The 17,644-nt window shown below is 42.4% G+C and overlaps 1 protein-coding gene across 1 annotated transcript in view; it reads left to right on the forward strand.

The window, feature by feature from the left end:
• dcc (DCC netrin 1 receptor) overlaps nt 1-17,644 on the forward strand; it is a 1,002,879-nt gene that overhangs the window by 762,352 nt on the left and 222,883 nt on the right. The window contains exons 13-14 of the mRNA XM_072252112.1: nt 2,101-2,242; nt 11,191-11,301. Coding sequence (XP_072108213.1) covers nt 2,101-2,242; nt 11,191-11,301 — 253 coding nt within the window. The remainder of the gene's footprint in view (nt 1-2,100; nt 2,243-11,190; nt 11,302-17,644) is intronic.

The following is a 17,644-nucleotide window of genomic DNA, read 5'->3' on the forward strand; positions in this document are numbered from 1 at the left end:
GGTAGCATCTATGGAAAAAAGTATAGTCGAGGTTTCGGGCTGAGACAAATTCAATCCTGATTCGTGATCTCTGGTGCTGTGAGGGAATGTGCCAACTGCTTTGCTACCTTGTTGTCCCAGCCATTAATCAAGATCAAGGTTAAGGTTGCTTAATGTCATTTCCATTACACAAGTGTTACGGAGAATGAAATAATTGTTACTTTGGATCCAATACAGCACAGAAAAAGATGCAATAAGATAAAGAACACAATAATGAAAAAACACAATAAATATAAATACATAAGATAGCTTATACACATAGACTGGCCATATGTCCATAAAGTGACACTAGGCGCAGGAGTGTCTGTACATAAGGTGACTCTGACAGTAATTGATAAAGTAGTGGTGGTTGGGGGTGTGGGTGGGGAGGGGGTGCGTTAGTGGTGAAGGTGTTGATCAGCCTTACTGCTTGGGGAAAGTAACTGTTTTTGAGCCTGGTGATCCTGGCGTGGATGCTACATAGCCTCCTCCCTGATGGCAGTGAAGCTGAGCAGGGTGGAATCCTCCATGATGCTACTGGCCCTTTGCGGCACCTTTCTGTATATATGTCCTTGATGGTGATTAGGCTGGTCTTGCTTACAGGATCAGAGCACACCAGAAAGTAACAATAGATACATTGCATTAAGTTCCAAACTTCAATTATGTTGATTTTCAATTAGACTAAGGTTAAATTTCTATGGACTTTCTTCTCATTCTGAAATTCACATATCACTTTTTCCATACTGTGCATGCGACATAAAATACATAACGGCTCTTTATCTTCTTTTGCTCAGCCAGGCAGGTCTAGTAAATCTGCAGGTATTTGGTTAGATCATTACTGCAACCCAGTTATATATCTTGCAGCATAGCCGCTAGAGTACACGATTACAGTGCCAGCGATCGCCATTTCCCGCCACCGTCTGTGTTGACTTCATGCAGTTCGTATGTTCTCCCCAGTGCGAGTTTCTTCCACGTGCTCTGGTTTCCTCCCACGTTACAAAGCTCTACAAGTTAGGGTCAGTAAGGTTAGTGAGTTGCGGGCATGCTATGTGCAGTGACACTGCAGGCTGCTCGGCACAACCCTCGTTGATTTGTTCTGTTGCAAACAATGCATTTTACTGTATGATTCAATATTTTGATGTACATGTGTCAAATAAAACTAATCTTATTTTATAATCTTAAACTCACTAACTGGACCACAATTGAGGCCCTTTACCGGCACGGTTCTGTGTACATGTCCTCGAAGGCGGGTGTGTTAGTGCCAGTGTTGTGATGCCCAGTTTTAACTATCTAATTTAGAGTCCTCCTGACCACCACAGTGCAGTTTCAGTACCATACAGCGATGCAGCTTATTAGAATGCTCTCTACTGTGCATCTGTGGAACAACATGAATATAGATGTGTGTATCCAGCTCTCTTCAGCCTCCTCAGAAAGTAGAGGTATTGGTGAGTTTTCATAATAGTGTAGAATGTGTTCTGAGACCTTGAGAGTTTGTGTGAGAAGATCTGGAAATACTGGAATGAAGCATTCTTGTTTGGCTTACTTCAAACCATCTCCCGCCTCCCATTTTGCTTACCCCTGCACTAGATTCAGATTTAGGTTAGATTTAGATTTATTTATGATGTGTACATTAGTGTGCAGTAAAATACACTATTTGCATTAACAACCCCACACAGTCCAAGGATGTACTGGGTGTAGCCCCGAAAGTGTTGCCACACTTTTCGGTGCAAACATAGCAACAGATGAATAGGGTAAGAGAAGGAAGTATAAATCAGCCATGATAAAATGGCAGATCAGATTCTATAACTCAATGGCTTAATTCTGCTCCTGTGTCTCATGGTCTTATGAATTTACTCACTGCAGTAGAACCGAAGAAGTGGTGGGGACAGTTTGGAGTCAAAGGACGTCCCACACATGCTCTAACTGATGTCACTGAAATTATGTAATCAGAGCAGAAATGGTGATGAGGGTTTGATAAACATGCATACATGTTTAAGCTGTTTTACACTGTTTGTTACTCTAGTAAACTGAGAGCTAATTTAATAGCCATGACTTAAGGATGGAAATGTTTGTGTTTTCCAGAGTATAAAGGTCAGCTGGCTGCCACCACCATCCAATATGCAGAATGGCTTTATTACTGGATATAAAATCCGGCACAAAAAGATTGGCCGCAGGGGTGACGTGGAGACCCTGGAGCCTAATAACCTATGGTACCTCTTTACAGGTGAGATTCAGTCTTTGCAAAGGATAGACTGTTATTTCCTTGACAATGATACCATTCTGCTGCACACAAACTTTGAATGTACAAAGCAAGGTGGTAGAAGTATCAACCGTTGTCCTTGTTGCCTTGCATTGATTCTAGATAGCCTACAAATTTGTGCCTAACTGGTATCCACTCTGGAACCAAGCTCATTCCCAATTACATGAATTTTGTATGCTGAGCTCCAAACCACGTTGATTCCAAGAAGGAGACATTTCAGAGTACAGGCCACACACTAAACAACTAGAAATTGTTTATAAGACCAAAAGACATAGGAGCTGAATTACGCTATTTCGCCCATCCAGTCTGCTCCACCATTCCATCATGACTGAGCTTTATCCCCCTTCAACCCCAATCTCCTGTCTTCTCTCTGTAACCTTTAACATCATTAATAACCAAGAACCCATCAACCCCCACTTTAAGTATACCCAATGACACGGCCTCTGTGACAATGAATTCCACAGATTCACCACCCTCTGGCTAAATGAATTCCTCCTCATCTCTTTTCTAAAGGGATGTCCTTCTATTCTGTGGCTGTGCCCACCAGTCCCAGACTCCTCCACTGTGGAAACATCCTCTCCACATCCAGACTCCCTAGGCCTTTCAATATTCAATAGGTTTCAATGAGATCCTCCCTCATTCTTTGAAACTCCAATGAATAGAGACCCAGAGCCATTAAATGCTCCTCATGTGTTAACCCTTTCATTACCATCCATAGAAGAGTAAGCCCCCAAACTGCTTGCCCTTTCAACATCAGTGTGCTCCTCCTCTTGTCTGAGTCAGCTGCACGAACAGTCTGTAGTTGGTGCCTCAAAAGACCAGAGAAGCACTCTTCGTATTTCATCCAGAAAATTCCACGGGGTTATCAAATTAAAATCATTTTTTTCTCCCAGGCCAACATTCACCTCATTAAAACTCACACTCAGATGTATTTATTCATCAGATGTACATCAAAACATACAGTGAAATATAGTGTTTGTATTAACAACCAATGCACCCAAGGATATGTTTGGAAGCAACCTGCAACTTTTACCATAGCCACCATAGCGTGGGCACCTTGTATTGCAAAACAACACCAGTGGTATCAACCACAATAGTGAAGCAACAAGACAACAACAGCAAAACAAGTTCTTTTCCCATCTTTCCCATCCATATCCTTCAAAAAACAAAAGAAAATATTATAGAACATAGAACACTACAGCAGAGTACAGGCCCTTTGGACCATGATGTTGAACCAAACTTATAACCCTCTCTGAGATCGATCTCCCTTTCCCCACCCACAAAGCCCTCCATTTTTATCATTTATTCATTCGCCTACCTAAGAGTTTCTTCAAAGTCTCTAATGTATCTGTCTCTATCACCACCCCAGACACCGCATTTCAAGCACCCACCACACTTGGTGTAAAAAGAAAACACTTGCCCCTTAAATCTGCTTTGAAATTATCCCCTCTCACCATAAATGCATGCCCTCTGGTATTAGACATTTCAACACTGGAAAAAGATACTGTCTACACTATCTATGCCACTCATAATCTTATAAATCTCTATTATATTTCCCTTTCTTCTGTCATTCTATGTGCCTATTTAAGAGTCTCTTAAGTCTCCCTTATGTATTTGCCTCTACCATCACCTCATGCAATTACAACTCCCTGTGTAAAAAAACCTACCTCTGATATCTCACCTATAATTTCCTCCTATCTCCTTAAAATTATGCCCCTCTCATATTAGCCATTTCTACCATGGGAAAAAGTCCACTGTCTGTCTGAACGTTATCATCTTGGGCACCTTTATCAAGTCACCTCTCATTCTGCTTCGCTCCAAAGAGAAAGCACTAGCTCGCTCAGTCTTTCCTTGTAAGACATGCTCCCTAATCCAGGCAGCATCCTGAGAAATCTCCTCTGCACCTTCTCTAAAGCTTACATATCCTCCCTAGAATGAGGCAACTGGAGCTCATAGTCATAATCATAGTCATACTTTATTGATCCCAGGGGGAAATTGGTTTTCGTTACAGTTACACCATAAATAAAGAATAGTAATAGAACCATAAATAGTTAAATAGTAATATGTAAATTATGCCAGTAAATTATGAAATAAGTCCAGGACCAGCCTATCGGCTCAGGGTGTCTGACCCTCCAAGGGAGGAGTTGTAAAGTTTGATGGCCACAGGCAGGAATGACTTCCTATGACGCTTTGTGTTGCATCTCGGTGGAATGAGTCTCTGGCTGAATGTACTCCTGTGTCCACCCAGTACATTATGTAGTGAATGGGAGACATTGACCAAGATGGCATGCAACTTAAACAGCATCCTCTTTTCAGACACCACCGTGAGTGAGTCCAGTTCCATCCCCACAACATCACTGGCCTTACGAATGAGTTTGTTGATTCTGTTGGTGTCTGCTACCCTCAACCTGCTGCCCCAGCACACAACAGCAAACATAATAGCACTGGCCAACACAGACTCGTAGAGCATCCTCAGCATCGTCCGGCAGATGTTAAAGGACCTCAGTTTCCTCAGGAAGTAGAGACGGCTCTGACCCTTCTTGTAGACAGTGTTCTTTGACCAGTCCAGTTTATTGTCAATTCGTATCCCCAGGTATTTGTAATCCAACACAATGCCCACACTAACCCTCTGGATGGAAACAGGTGTCACTGGTACCTTAGCTCTCCTCAGGTCTACCACCAGCTCCTTAGTCTTTTTCACATTAAGCTGCAGATAATTCTGCTCACACCATGTGACAAAGTTTCCTACAGTAGCCCTGTACTCAACCTCATCTCCCTTGCTGAACACAATATTGCAAGTGTGGTCAAACTAGAATTTTCTAGAGCTGCAATGTTACCTCATTGTTTTTGAACTCGCCACTATAGTGTAATGGTTAGTGCGACAATATTACAGCTCAGGAGTCAGAATTTGGAATTCAGTCTGATGCTGTCTGTAAGAAATTTGCTCCTCTTTCCTATAAGCATATGGGTCTCCATAAAACCATAAAACATAGGAGCAGAATTAGGCCATCTGGCCCATCAAGTCTCTTCCACCATTCAATCATGGCTGATCCCAATAACCTTTGATGCCAAGTCCAATCAGGAACCTATCAATCTCTGCCTTAAAAACACACAATGACCTGGCCTTCACAGCTGCATGTGGCAACAAATTCCACAAATTCACCACCCTTTGGCTAAAGAAATTTCTCCTCATCTCTGCTTTGAAAGGGCTCCCCTCTATCCTAAGGCTGTGCCCTCTTGTCCTAGACTATCACACCATGGGAAACATCCTTTCCACATCTACTCTGTCCAGACCTTTCAACATTTGAAAGGTTTCAATGTGATCCCCTCTCATCCTTCTGAATTCCAGCGAGTACAGACCCAGAGCCATCAAATGTTCCTCATATGATAACCATTTCATTCCTGGAATCATCCTTGTGAATCTCCTCTGGACCCTCTCCAATGCTAGCACATCTTTTCTAAGAAGAGGGGCACAAAACTATTCACAATACTCAAGGTGAGGCCTCACCAGTACCTTATAAAGCCTCAGCATCATATCTTTGCTCTTGTATTCTAGACCTCTTGAAATGAATGAGTTTCCTCCAGGAGCTCTAGTTTCCTCCCACATTTCAAAGTTATTAGGTGAATCGGTCATTGTAAATTGTCCTGTGATGAGGTTATGGTTAAATAGGTGGGTTCTGGACAGGGCAGCGTGTTGGGCCGGAAGGGCCTGCTTTACACTGTATCTCTAAAACAAATAAATAAGATCATTCCCCTGAATAATGACGGCCAATACACCATACACCTTCTTATCCACGAAGCACGAGACATGAATTTTAATGATGACTGATCATATTATTGAGCTGGGAGTGATTATCGCTTAATTTATCTAAAGTCATTGCCAGTGCGAGGTAAAACGTGGCCTTGGTCTATAGTAATTCAATCCTTCACACGTCATATTCATAGTAAAAAGTGACATCTACTGTGTGTAAAATATGCGCAAGTTATATTTGTAAACCTAACTGCGGTGAATGTGACACTAATAGGCTCATTATATGCATTAAACATGCTGATGTCTTTGAGGCTTGGAATTGTTATGTTGTTCGCACAGGAGAGGCAGACTGGCAAGTGCAAGATTTATACTCAGAATCAGAATCAGGTTTAACATCACTGGCATATGTCATAAAGTGTGTTATGTGGCAGCAGTACATTGCAATACATAATAATAAATCTGCAAATAATAACTCAGTAAAAATATATATATATTTTTAAAGTTTAGCTGAATAAGTAGTGCAAAAGGGGGAAAAAAATTGTGAGGTAGTGTTCATGGGGCCAATGCCCATTCAGAAATGGGATGGCAGAGGAGAAGAAGCTGCTCCTGAATCATTGAGTGTGTGCCATCAGGCTCCTGTACTTCCACCCTGATGGTGGCAATGAGAAGAGGGCATTTCCTGGGTGATGGTGGTGGGAGGAGGGTCATTAATGATGGACGCTGCCTTTTTGAGGCATCGCTCCTTGAAGACGTCCTGGATGCTGGGGAGACCAGTGCCCATGATGGAGCTGACTGAGTTCACAACTTTCTGCAGCTTATTTTGATCCTGTGCAGTGGTCCCCCACTTATCAGGTGATGATGCAGTCATGTGAATGCTCTTCACGGTTCAGCTGTAGAAACTTGTGAGTGTCATTCATGACTAAATATATCCACTTTTGTGCCTTCTTTGTAGCTACATTTCTTTCTTTTTTTCGTAATTAGATTAGATTATGAGGACACTCAGTCCTCGTTTATCGTCATTTAGTAATGCATGCATTAAAAAACGATACAATGTTCCTCCAGAAAGATATCACAGAAACACAGGACAAACCAAGACTAAAACTGACAGAACCACATAATTACAACATATAGTTACAACAGTGCAAAGCAATACCGTAATTTGATAAAGAGCAGACCATGGGCACGGTAAAAAAAATAGTCTCAAGTCCCGATAGCCCCATCATCTCACGCAGACGGTAGAAGGGAGAAACTCTCCCTGCCTCCAAGTGCCGCAAACTTACCGATGCATTGGAAACACCCGACCGCAGCCGATTCTGAGTCTGTCCGAAAACTTCGAGCCTCCGACCTGCCCTCCAACACCGAGCACCGAGCGCCATCTCTGCAGAGTGCTTTGACCCTGCCCCGGCCACCGAGCAACAATCAAAGCCGAGGACTCGGGGCCTTCCCCTCCGGAGATTCTGGATCACACAGTAGCAGCGGCAGCGAAACAGGCATTTCAGAAGTTTCACCAGATATTCCTCTGTGCTCTCACGTCTGTCTCCATCATATCAGGATTGTGCACGGCACCCTACTTGACAGGTAACAGATATCATTCACCGGAGTGGCCGCTGCACGCTGCGTCGCGCCGCCATCTTCTCCTCCTCCTATTATTTATTTTTTTATTGAAGTTCATCATCAAACAAAACTTTCCATAAGATGTAGTTCAGATACTGTACATGTATATCATATAGTCATACTTGTCACAAATCTCCACATATTTATCTGAAGTATACACTTATAGACAGGAGAGGAAAGAAAGAACAATCGAAAGAAGAAAACTATGTACAAAGTAGGGAGTGATCTTTTTTTAACAACATATTCATTGACTTGTGGGAATAAAATCAGGCCTATGAGGTGTTATGTAGTTAAACCATTTTTCCCAGTATGAATCAAATTGTTCCAACTTATGATTAACAGATGCTGTTATCTTCTCCATTTTGTAAATGTCCATTGTAATTTCCATCCATACATTTAAAGTTGGGCTCTCCTGTGATAACCATTTCCTGGTAAGGGTCTTTTTACCAGCCACCAGCAGTATATTCATTAAATATTTACCTCTTTTCAACCATTCTTGAGGTATATACCCAAAATCTATGGTCTTACTTTGTAAGCGTATTTCATATTTAAAGATGTCTTCTAGAGCATTGTTTATGTTCAGCCCAGGATAGACAGCTACTTCTCATAATAATATATTGCATACTCACAGTTCCCCTGTGCCAGTACACTCAGTGACAACTTCATTAGGTACCACCTGTACCTAACAAATTTGCCAATGCCAATGAATCCCTTCGGGTCACCAGCAGGTGGTAAGAGTAAGCTCTCTTACCTCTACTCCTCTGACTCTTAGCACAGGAGTCCCTCAGGGCTGTGTACTAAATCCTCACCTTTACACCCTGTATACCCATGACTGCGTCGCCACCCAAAGCTCTAAGCTGCTAATTAAATTTGCCACCGACACTACATTGATTGGCCTATTCTCAAACAATAACGAGGTGGCCTACAGGAAAGAAGTCATTCTCTGACACAGTGGTGTCAAGAAAACAACCTCTCCCTCAATGTCACAAAAACAAAGGAGCTGGTTGTGGATTACAGGAGAAATGGAGACGGGCTAACCCCTATTGACATCAATGGATCTGGGGTTGAGAGGGGAATCAGCCTTAAATTCCTGGACATCCACATCACCGAGGACCTCATGTGGTCTGAACACACAGCTGTGCGGTGAAAAAGGCACAACAGCACCTCTTTCACCTCAGACGGTTGAAGAAGTTTGGTATGGGCCCCCAAATCCTAAGAACTTTCAACAGGGGCACAATTGAGAACATCCTGACTGGCTGCATCACTGTCTGGTATGGGAACTGTACCTCCCTTAATCGCAGGATTCTGCAGAGAGTGGTGTGGACAGCCCAAGACATCTGTAGTTGTGACCTTCCAATGTTTCAGGACATTTATAAAGACAGGTGTGTAAAAAGGACCCAAAGGATCATTGGGGACCCGAGTCAACTCCAATTCCAGCTGTTACCATCCAGGAAATGGTACCACAGCATAAAAGCCAGGACCAACCGAATCCGGGACAGCTTCTTCCACCAGCTCATCAGACTGATTAACTCACTCTGATTTGAGTGTATTTCTGTGTTACATTGACTGTTCTATTTATTATAAATTACTATGATTGCACATGGCACATTTGGACGGTGACGTAACGTAAAGATTTTTACTCCTCATGTCTGTGAAGGATGTAAGAAATAAAGTCAATTCAATTCAGTGTTCGTGGTCTTCTGCTGCAGCAGCCCATCCATTCGAGCTTTAATGTGTTGTGCATTCAGAGATGTTCTTCTGCACACCACTGTTCTAATGTGTGGTTATTTGATTTACTGTTGCCTTCCTGTCGGCTCGAACCAATCCGGCAGTTTCCTCTGACCTCTCTTATTAACAAGGCACTTTCACCCACAGAACTGCCACTCACTGTATTTTTTTTGCACCATTCTGTGTAAACTAAAGAGTCTGTTGTGTATGAAAATCCTAGGAGATCAACAGTTTCTCAGATACACAAACCACACCGTCTAGGCACCAATGGTATTGCCACGGTCAAGGTCACTTGGATCACATTTCCCCTCATTCTGATATTTGATCTGAACAACAACTGAACCTTTTGACCATGTCTGCATGCCTTTATGCATTGAGTTGCTGCCAGATGATTGGCTGATTAGATATTGTTGCGGTCAATACTGAGGGATAGCACAGAGCACACCAGTACACCAGTATGCAGGAAATTCAACTGAACTTTAATGATAACCCTGCTTGTACAATATGTGAACTGCTCCCATGTGGGAATGGCTAACTGTGTTGTTTAGGATTAACCCATTAACTACCACAACAGATATATGCATTAACAAGCAGTGTGCAGCTGTACTTAATAAAGTGGCCACTGAGTGTATCTCATTTTAAATATGCAAACAACAGGAAATCTGGAGATGCTGGAAATTCATTTTAAATATGTTTGTTTTGCTTGTTCTCAATGCTTTTAATGCTGACATCAGGTTATCCTCAAAAGGTTAAAAGCTGGAAAGACATGCTACCCTCTGTCCTTAGCCTAGACTTTATGACCCAGCCTGAATAACTACCGATGTTCCCCGCACAATAGCTGTAAGCATTATGCTAACTGCCGCTGTCCTAGTGTGTTTGTACATTCCCACCCCCCCACCCTGCCGAGACTGCAGATGGGTAGGAACATACAAACTTGATTACAGAGAGGATGCCGCAATTGGACTCTGAACTCTGACACCCTGAGCTGTAATAGTGGCACAAAATCGCTATGTTAACGTAGCGCCCCATCCTTGGGTGTGTTGTTTGTGAGTGCAAATGATGCATTGTATGTTTCAATATACATGTGATAAATAAATCTGAATCTGAATGTTAGGCCCTCATTCAAATAGATGAATTGAAGCTCAGGATCTGAATTAGGTCTATCATCACTGACATACAGTATGCCATGAAATTTGTTGTTTTGTGGCAGCAGTACATTACAATACATAAAACTTATTATAAATGACAATCGTTCTTTCGTTATGTGCTGTGTTGTATAACATGGGTGACCTATGGCCATGATTGTTCTTGGCAAATTCTTCTACATAAGTGGTTTGCCATTGCCTTCTTCTAGGCAGTGTCTTTTCAAGACGGGTGACCCCAGCCATTATCGATGCTCTTCAAAGATTGTCTGCCTGGCATCAGTGGTCACATAACCAGGACTTGTGATATAGAACACCTGCTCATACGACCATCCACCACCTGCTCCCACAGCTTCACGTGATCCTGAATGGGGAGCTAAGCAGGTGCTACACCTTGCCCAAGGTTGACCTGCAGGCTAGTGGAGGGAAGGAGAGCCTCACACCTCCTTTGATAGTGACGCAACTCCACCCCACCACCCGAAATTTACAATAAGAAATACTGTGTAAAAGATAAATAAAGCAGAGCAAAATAGTTCATGGGTACATGGACCATCCAGAAATCCGAAGGTGGAGGGGAAGAAGCTGTTACTGAAATGTTGAATGAGTGTCCTCACATGGATATTGCAATGAAAGGCAACGTTTGTTGATGTAACCACTCCTGTGACCTTTATTGACAGGTCTGGACAAAGGTGCACAGTACAGCTTTCAAGTTGCAGCCATGACCACGAATGGAACGGGCCCGTCCTCGGACTGGATCACGATACAAACACCAGAGAATGATCTGGACGGTAATAATCTTTTTACAAATAAGATGTTGCACTATTTACAGTGCTGAGTCGTGGCAATTGATGTGGTCAAACCATTATCAGTAATTAGACAATACAGATGAAAGATCATGACTTTGGGTGAATCTAGAACATAGAACGGAACAGCACAGTAACAGTCTCTTCAGCTCATTATGTTGTGCCAAACCAATTAAATTATTTTTAATTTTATTTTATTTGGAAATACTGCACAGAACAGGCTCTTCTGGCTTACCGAGGCTTGCCACCCAAAGCCCCACATATTTAACCCGTATTTAATCACAGGACAACTTACAATGACCGATTAACTTACAAACTTTACCCTTTTGGACTGTGATCTGTCTCGGACCTGGATCTGGGCCGTACCCTCCAAATACCCTCTCGGTTTTTTTGCACTACCTGACTTTCCATTTTCTATTTTCTATTTATGATTTATAATTTAAATCTTTAATATTTACTATCGATTTGTACTCCAGGGAGCGAGAAGCGCAGAATCAAATATCGCTGTGATGATTGTATGTTCTGGTATCAATTGTTTGGCGACAATAAAGTATAAAGTATAAGTATAACTGCTACTCTACTGTGGTACCAAATTGGTAATCAAATAGATATCTAAACTAATCTATTCTAGCTACACAATATCCATATGCTTCCACTTTCCTCACATTCATGTGCTGATTTAAAAAAGCTAAAGGGGAGTTAATCTGTAACAACTTCACACAAAGGATATACTAATGGTGCCAGATTTCCGACCCCATAGGGGAAGCGTTCCTAGCCTGGGATCCATGGACTTCCTGCTTAACAGTATTGATCCATGCCATTAAAGCAGTTGGGAACCCCTGGTGTCAGTGTTGGATCGGAAGCCAAGAGTATTAGTAAATTTATGAGAGGGTGGATGGTATATAGTATTCTTCTGTAGTATACTGTCTACACTTCCAACTGATTCAGTAAAGCAGCCAGCTTAATCGACATCCCCACCCCCCGGACATTCTCACTTCTGCCCCTCTCCCATCAGGCAGAGGATACAAAAGCCTGAAAGCACACACCACCAGGCTCAAGGCAGCTTCTGTCCTGCAGTTCTAAGACTATTGAGTGGTTCCCTAGATGGATTCTAGGGAATGGATGGATGGATTCTTGACCTTACAACCTGCCTCAGTATAGAAACGTCCTCTCCTTGTCCTATCTGGGCCTTTCAATATTTGGTAGGTTTCATTCTTCTAATCTTCAGCAAGTACAGGCCCTGAGCCATCAAACATTCCTGATATGTTAACCCTTTCATTCCCGGAATCATTCTCATAACTCTCCTCTAGACCCTCTCCAATCCCAGAATATCCTTTCCTTTGTACAGGAGCAGATAGTACCCTTCAACCAGCAGGCTCCTGAACTGACATGGATAACTTCATTCACCTCGATACTGAACTGATTCCATCACCTTTGGACTGACTTTCAGGGGCTCTTCAACTCTTGATCGCCATATTATTCATTTATTATTATTTGCACAATTTGTCTTCTTTTGCACATAGGTTGTTTGTCAGTCATTGTTTTTGTGTAGTTTTTCATCAATTCTATTGTATTTCTTTGTTCTCGAGTGAATGTCTGCAAGAAAATGAATCTTAGGTATACTTTGATAATAAATTTACTTTCTACTTTGAACCTTGAACTTCGAAATGAGGCCCAAAATTGCACTTGTTTTGTGCTTCAAGGTACCAACTCTGTGGCTCCTGATGCGACGACGACCAGAGACTCCAGCTTCCATGTCACTGGGTCTGTGACCATGCGGAGCTAGTTAATGCTTTAGGATCTCTCCACAGACAGTTAGCACATACCAGCAGAGAGGGTATTTAAGGCTAATACAAGGGGGCATAATTTTAAGGTGATTGGAGGAAAGTATAGGGAGTTGTCAGAGGTTAGTTTTTTTTACACAGAGTGGTGGGTGTGTGGAATGCCCTGCCAGAGGGGATGGTAGAGGCAGATACATTAGGGGCATTTATGAGACTCTTAGTCTGACATATTCTTTTATTTCTGAACTAAAATTGTCACGCATCCAGATAGGGCAGAACTCTTTCTTTATAGCCGTAGAGTGGAACAGCACAGAAATAGGCCCTTTGGCCTTCTTAATATATACTAACCTGATCTTCTGCCTAGTCCCATCTACTTACATTCCAGACAACTTCGTTCTGGACCACTTCCCTCCAAACTCCTCCCATCCATGTACAGCTCTCTTGTGCGTGGAACGTGCTGACAAGGTTAATGGTAGAGGCATAGGGATACGGGACATTTCAGAAACTTAGATAGCCACATGAATGAAAGAGAAATGGAGGGCTATCTGGGAGGAAAACGGTAGATTGATCTTGGAATAGGTTACAAGGTTGGCAAAACACTGTGGTCACCTAGTGCTGTACAGTTCTATGCTCTTATGTTTTATGAAATTGAAGAATATTGCTAGAGTTGGCGAGAGGATGGGGATTGTGGTAGGCGTGAATGGTGATGGTTGTTGGAAGCTGGGGATATGTTATTGCATTTTCATGGTACAACATACTTGAAAACTGAGAATCAGAATCAGAATCAATTTTATTATCTCTGACTTATTTGATGTGAAATTTGTTGCGTGCCATATAAGGGCTGAAGATATGTCTCTACTTAATGAGGTTATAGGGTGCTCCTTCCATCCTCCAGCTGGCAGGTCACCCTTGAGCAAGCTGTATTTACTTACTGTCTGTTACGCCACTGATGCTTAGGGCAGCAATGAAAATTCATCATTGCTGGTTCTGTAACAATTTTTTTTGACCAATCTGGCCTCTACCTTTTGACCTGTTTGGCATGAGTGACCCTTCCAAGAATCAAAGCACAAGGCCCTGATTCCAGCCAGCAGAGCTCTCTGGGCCATTGAGGGATGCAAGCCTCCGAACCCCACAGCAAGGTGGTTCTGTAAGAGGTGGGCAAGGTGTAGCACCTGGTTAGCCCACTCAGTACCTACTTAGAATAGATCAGGGTCACATGAAGCCATAGGACCAGGTGGCAGATGGTCGTATGAGCAGCTGGTGCATATCACAATTCCTGGCAGATAATCTCTGAAGAGTATTGATAATGGCTGGGGTTATTGCCCATAAAAATGCAATGGCAAAACACTTTTGTAGAAAAATTTTCCAAGAACAATCATGGTAATGATGATGAAGATGATGTGTCAGCAGTACAGTGCAAAGAAATTAGATACAAATTATAAAACGAACGATTAGAGCAAGAAAAACAACAATTCATCGACCATTCAGAAATCTGATGGCGGAGGGGAAGAAGCTGTAGATGCTCATTACCATACCTTTATAAATTCTGCTCCTGAGTTCAGAAGTTAAACCCTGGTTTTCCTCTAAGAGGGGCAGCAAAATGGCACAGTTAGTAGAACTGTTCTTCCACACCTGAGACGAAACTTCAAATGCAAGGGATTCAGAAGATGCTGGAAATCCAAGGTAACACACACAAAACACTGGAGGAACTCAGCAGGTCAGGCAGCATCTATAGAAAAGAATCTCTCAATAGATGCTGCCTGACTTCCTGAGTTCCTTCAGCATTTTTGTATGTTGCCAGGGCTTCAGAATCAGAATCAGGTTTATTATCACTGGCATGTGACATAAAATTTGTTACCTTAGCAGCAATAGTTCAATGCAATACATAATCTAGCAGAGAGAAAAAAAATAAATAAAATAAAACATAATAATAAATAAACAAGTAAATCAATTACGTATATTGAATAGATTATTTAAAAAATGTGCAAAAGCAGAAATACTGTATATTAAAAAAAGTGAGGTAGGTGTCCAAAGATTCAATGTCCATCTAGGAATCGGATGACAGAGGGGAAGAAGCTGTTCCTGAATCAATGAGTGTGTGCCTTCAGGCTTCTGTACCTCCTACCTGATGGTAACAGTGAGAAAAGGGCATGCCCTGGGTGCTGGAGGTCCTTAATAATGGACGCTGCCTTTCTGAGACACCGCTCCCTAAAGATGTCCTGGTTACTTTGTAGGGTAGTGCCCAAGATGGAGCTGACTAGATTTACAACCTTCTGCAGCTTCTTTCAGTCCTGTGCAGTAGCCCCTCCATACCAGACAGTGATGCAGCCTGTCAAAATGCTCTCCACAGTACAACTATAGAAGTTTTTGAGTGTATTTGTTGACATGCCAAGTCTCTTCAAACTCCTAATAAAGTATAGCCGCTGTCTTACCTTCTTTATAACTACGTCGATATGTTAGGACCAGGTTAGATCCTCAGAGGTCTTGACACCCATGAACTTGAAGCTGCTCACTCTCTCCACTTCTGATCCCTCTATGAGGATTGGTATGTGTTCCTTCGTCTTACCCTTCCCTGAAGTCCACAATCAGCTCTTTTGTTTTACTGACATTGAGTGCCAGGTTGTTGCTGTGACATCACTCCACTAGTTGGCATATTTCACTCCTGTATGCCCTTCTGTCACCACCTGAGATTGAACCAATAATGGGTGTACTGTCAGCAATTTTGTAGATGATATTTGAGTTCTTGTGAAAGTACCCGAGTTCTTGGGAAAGGTTGAATAGTTGAGCAATTTATTTCCTGGAGTGTAGGATAATGAGGGGTGATCTGATAGGGATATACAAAATTTTGAGAGGTATAGATAGGGTAAATGCAAGCAGGTTTTTCACTGAGGTAGGGTGAGACTCGAACTAGAGGTCATGGGTTAAAGGTGAAAGGTGAAATGTTTGAGCAGAACCGAAGGGAAAACATTTTCACTCAGTGGGTAGAAACGATATGCAATGAGCTGTGGTAGTGGTATGGGTGGGTTTGATTTAGAGTGGATGTGGAGAGGTTGTTTCCTGTAGTGGGGGAGTTGGGGACCAGAGGGCACAGCGTCAGAATAGAGGGGCATCCCTTTAGGACAGAGACGAGGAGGAATTTCTTAGGCCAGAGGGTGGTGAATCTGTGGAATTTATTGCCCATGGACATCTGTGGAGGCCAAATAATTAGATATATGTAAAGCAGAGAATGATAGATTCTTCATTTGTAGGAGTTTCAAAGGTCATGGGGAGAAGACACGAGGTTGGGGTCCAGAGGGATAATAATCTGCCATGATAGCATGGCAGAGCTGATTTGAAAAGCCAAATGGCCTAATTCTGCTCCTATATCTTAAGGTTTTATGGATTTTTATATTTAAGAGGTTTAGTTTAGCACATGAATAGGAGGGGTATGGAGGGCTATGGTCTGGGAGCAGGTCAATGCAACTAAGCAGAGTGACAGTTGAGCATGCACATGATGGGCTGAAGGGCCTTTTTTTGTGCTGAAGTCTATGACTCAATGACTCCATCACAAGCAGAATAGATCATTGATAATTTGCTTCTTGGACATTGTAGGCAGGCAGCTTCACAGGAATGGAACTTGCAGGTCTAAAGATGAAAGTTTTGGGGAAAATTCGTGCACACAATGACAACTACCAGCTATGATCTGATATTAATTTTTTAAAAGCTGGTTAAGACTGATTTAAAAGGTCAAAAATGAAAAAAAAGCTGCTTATTCCGAGCAGCAAGAAGCCATGAATTCCGTGAAATGTGATTATGCAAATTTGAATTCCAACATACAGACTCTGGAGTCTAATTTAAATCAGTTTATCTCACCAGTTCCTCTCGGTATTACTATAACACTGCTGAACCTTTACAGCTGGCAAAGACCTACAGTTGTACCATTTCTCGAGGCACAGGAAGCTCACCCATCACCTCCCGATACGCGATGCCTTGAGGCCTGGTTCCGCACCAGGATTGTTCATTTGGAAACTCAGCTTAAAAGTCTCAAGCTGAGATCCTTTTCTTTCTGTAGGTTTTAAAGGTTAATGCGGCTACTCAAAAAATTCTCTAAATGGCAATGTTATAGAACATGAAACATAAAACAGAGAAATCTGCAGCACATTACAGACCCTTCGACCCACAATGTTCTGCCGACCATGTAACCTACTCTAGAAGCTGCCTAGAATTTCCCTACCGCATAGCCCTCTATTTTTCTAAGCTCCATGAACCTATCTAAGCGGATGTAAAAAGACCCTATTTAACCACCACCACTGCTCCCACCATCACCACTAGCAGTGCATTCCATGCACCCACCACTCCCTGTGTGAAAAACTACCCCTGACTTTCGCTCTATTCCAAGCACATTAAAACTATGGCCCCTCGTGTTAGCCATTTCAGCCCTGGGAAAAAGCCTCTGGCTATCCATACGATCTACACCCCTCATATACCTTATCTTATACACCTCTATCAGGTCACCTGTCGTCCTCCGTTGCTCCGAGGTGAAAAGGCCAAGTACACTCAATCTATTC

This window comes from Mobula birostris, chromosome 3 (genome assembly GCF_030028105.1).
Source record: "Mobula birostris isolate sMobBir1 chromosome 3, sMobBir1.hap1, whole genome shotgun sequence".
NCBI lineage: Eukaryota > Metazoa > Chordata > Chondrichthyes > Myliobatiformes > Myliobatidae > Mobula > Mobula birostris.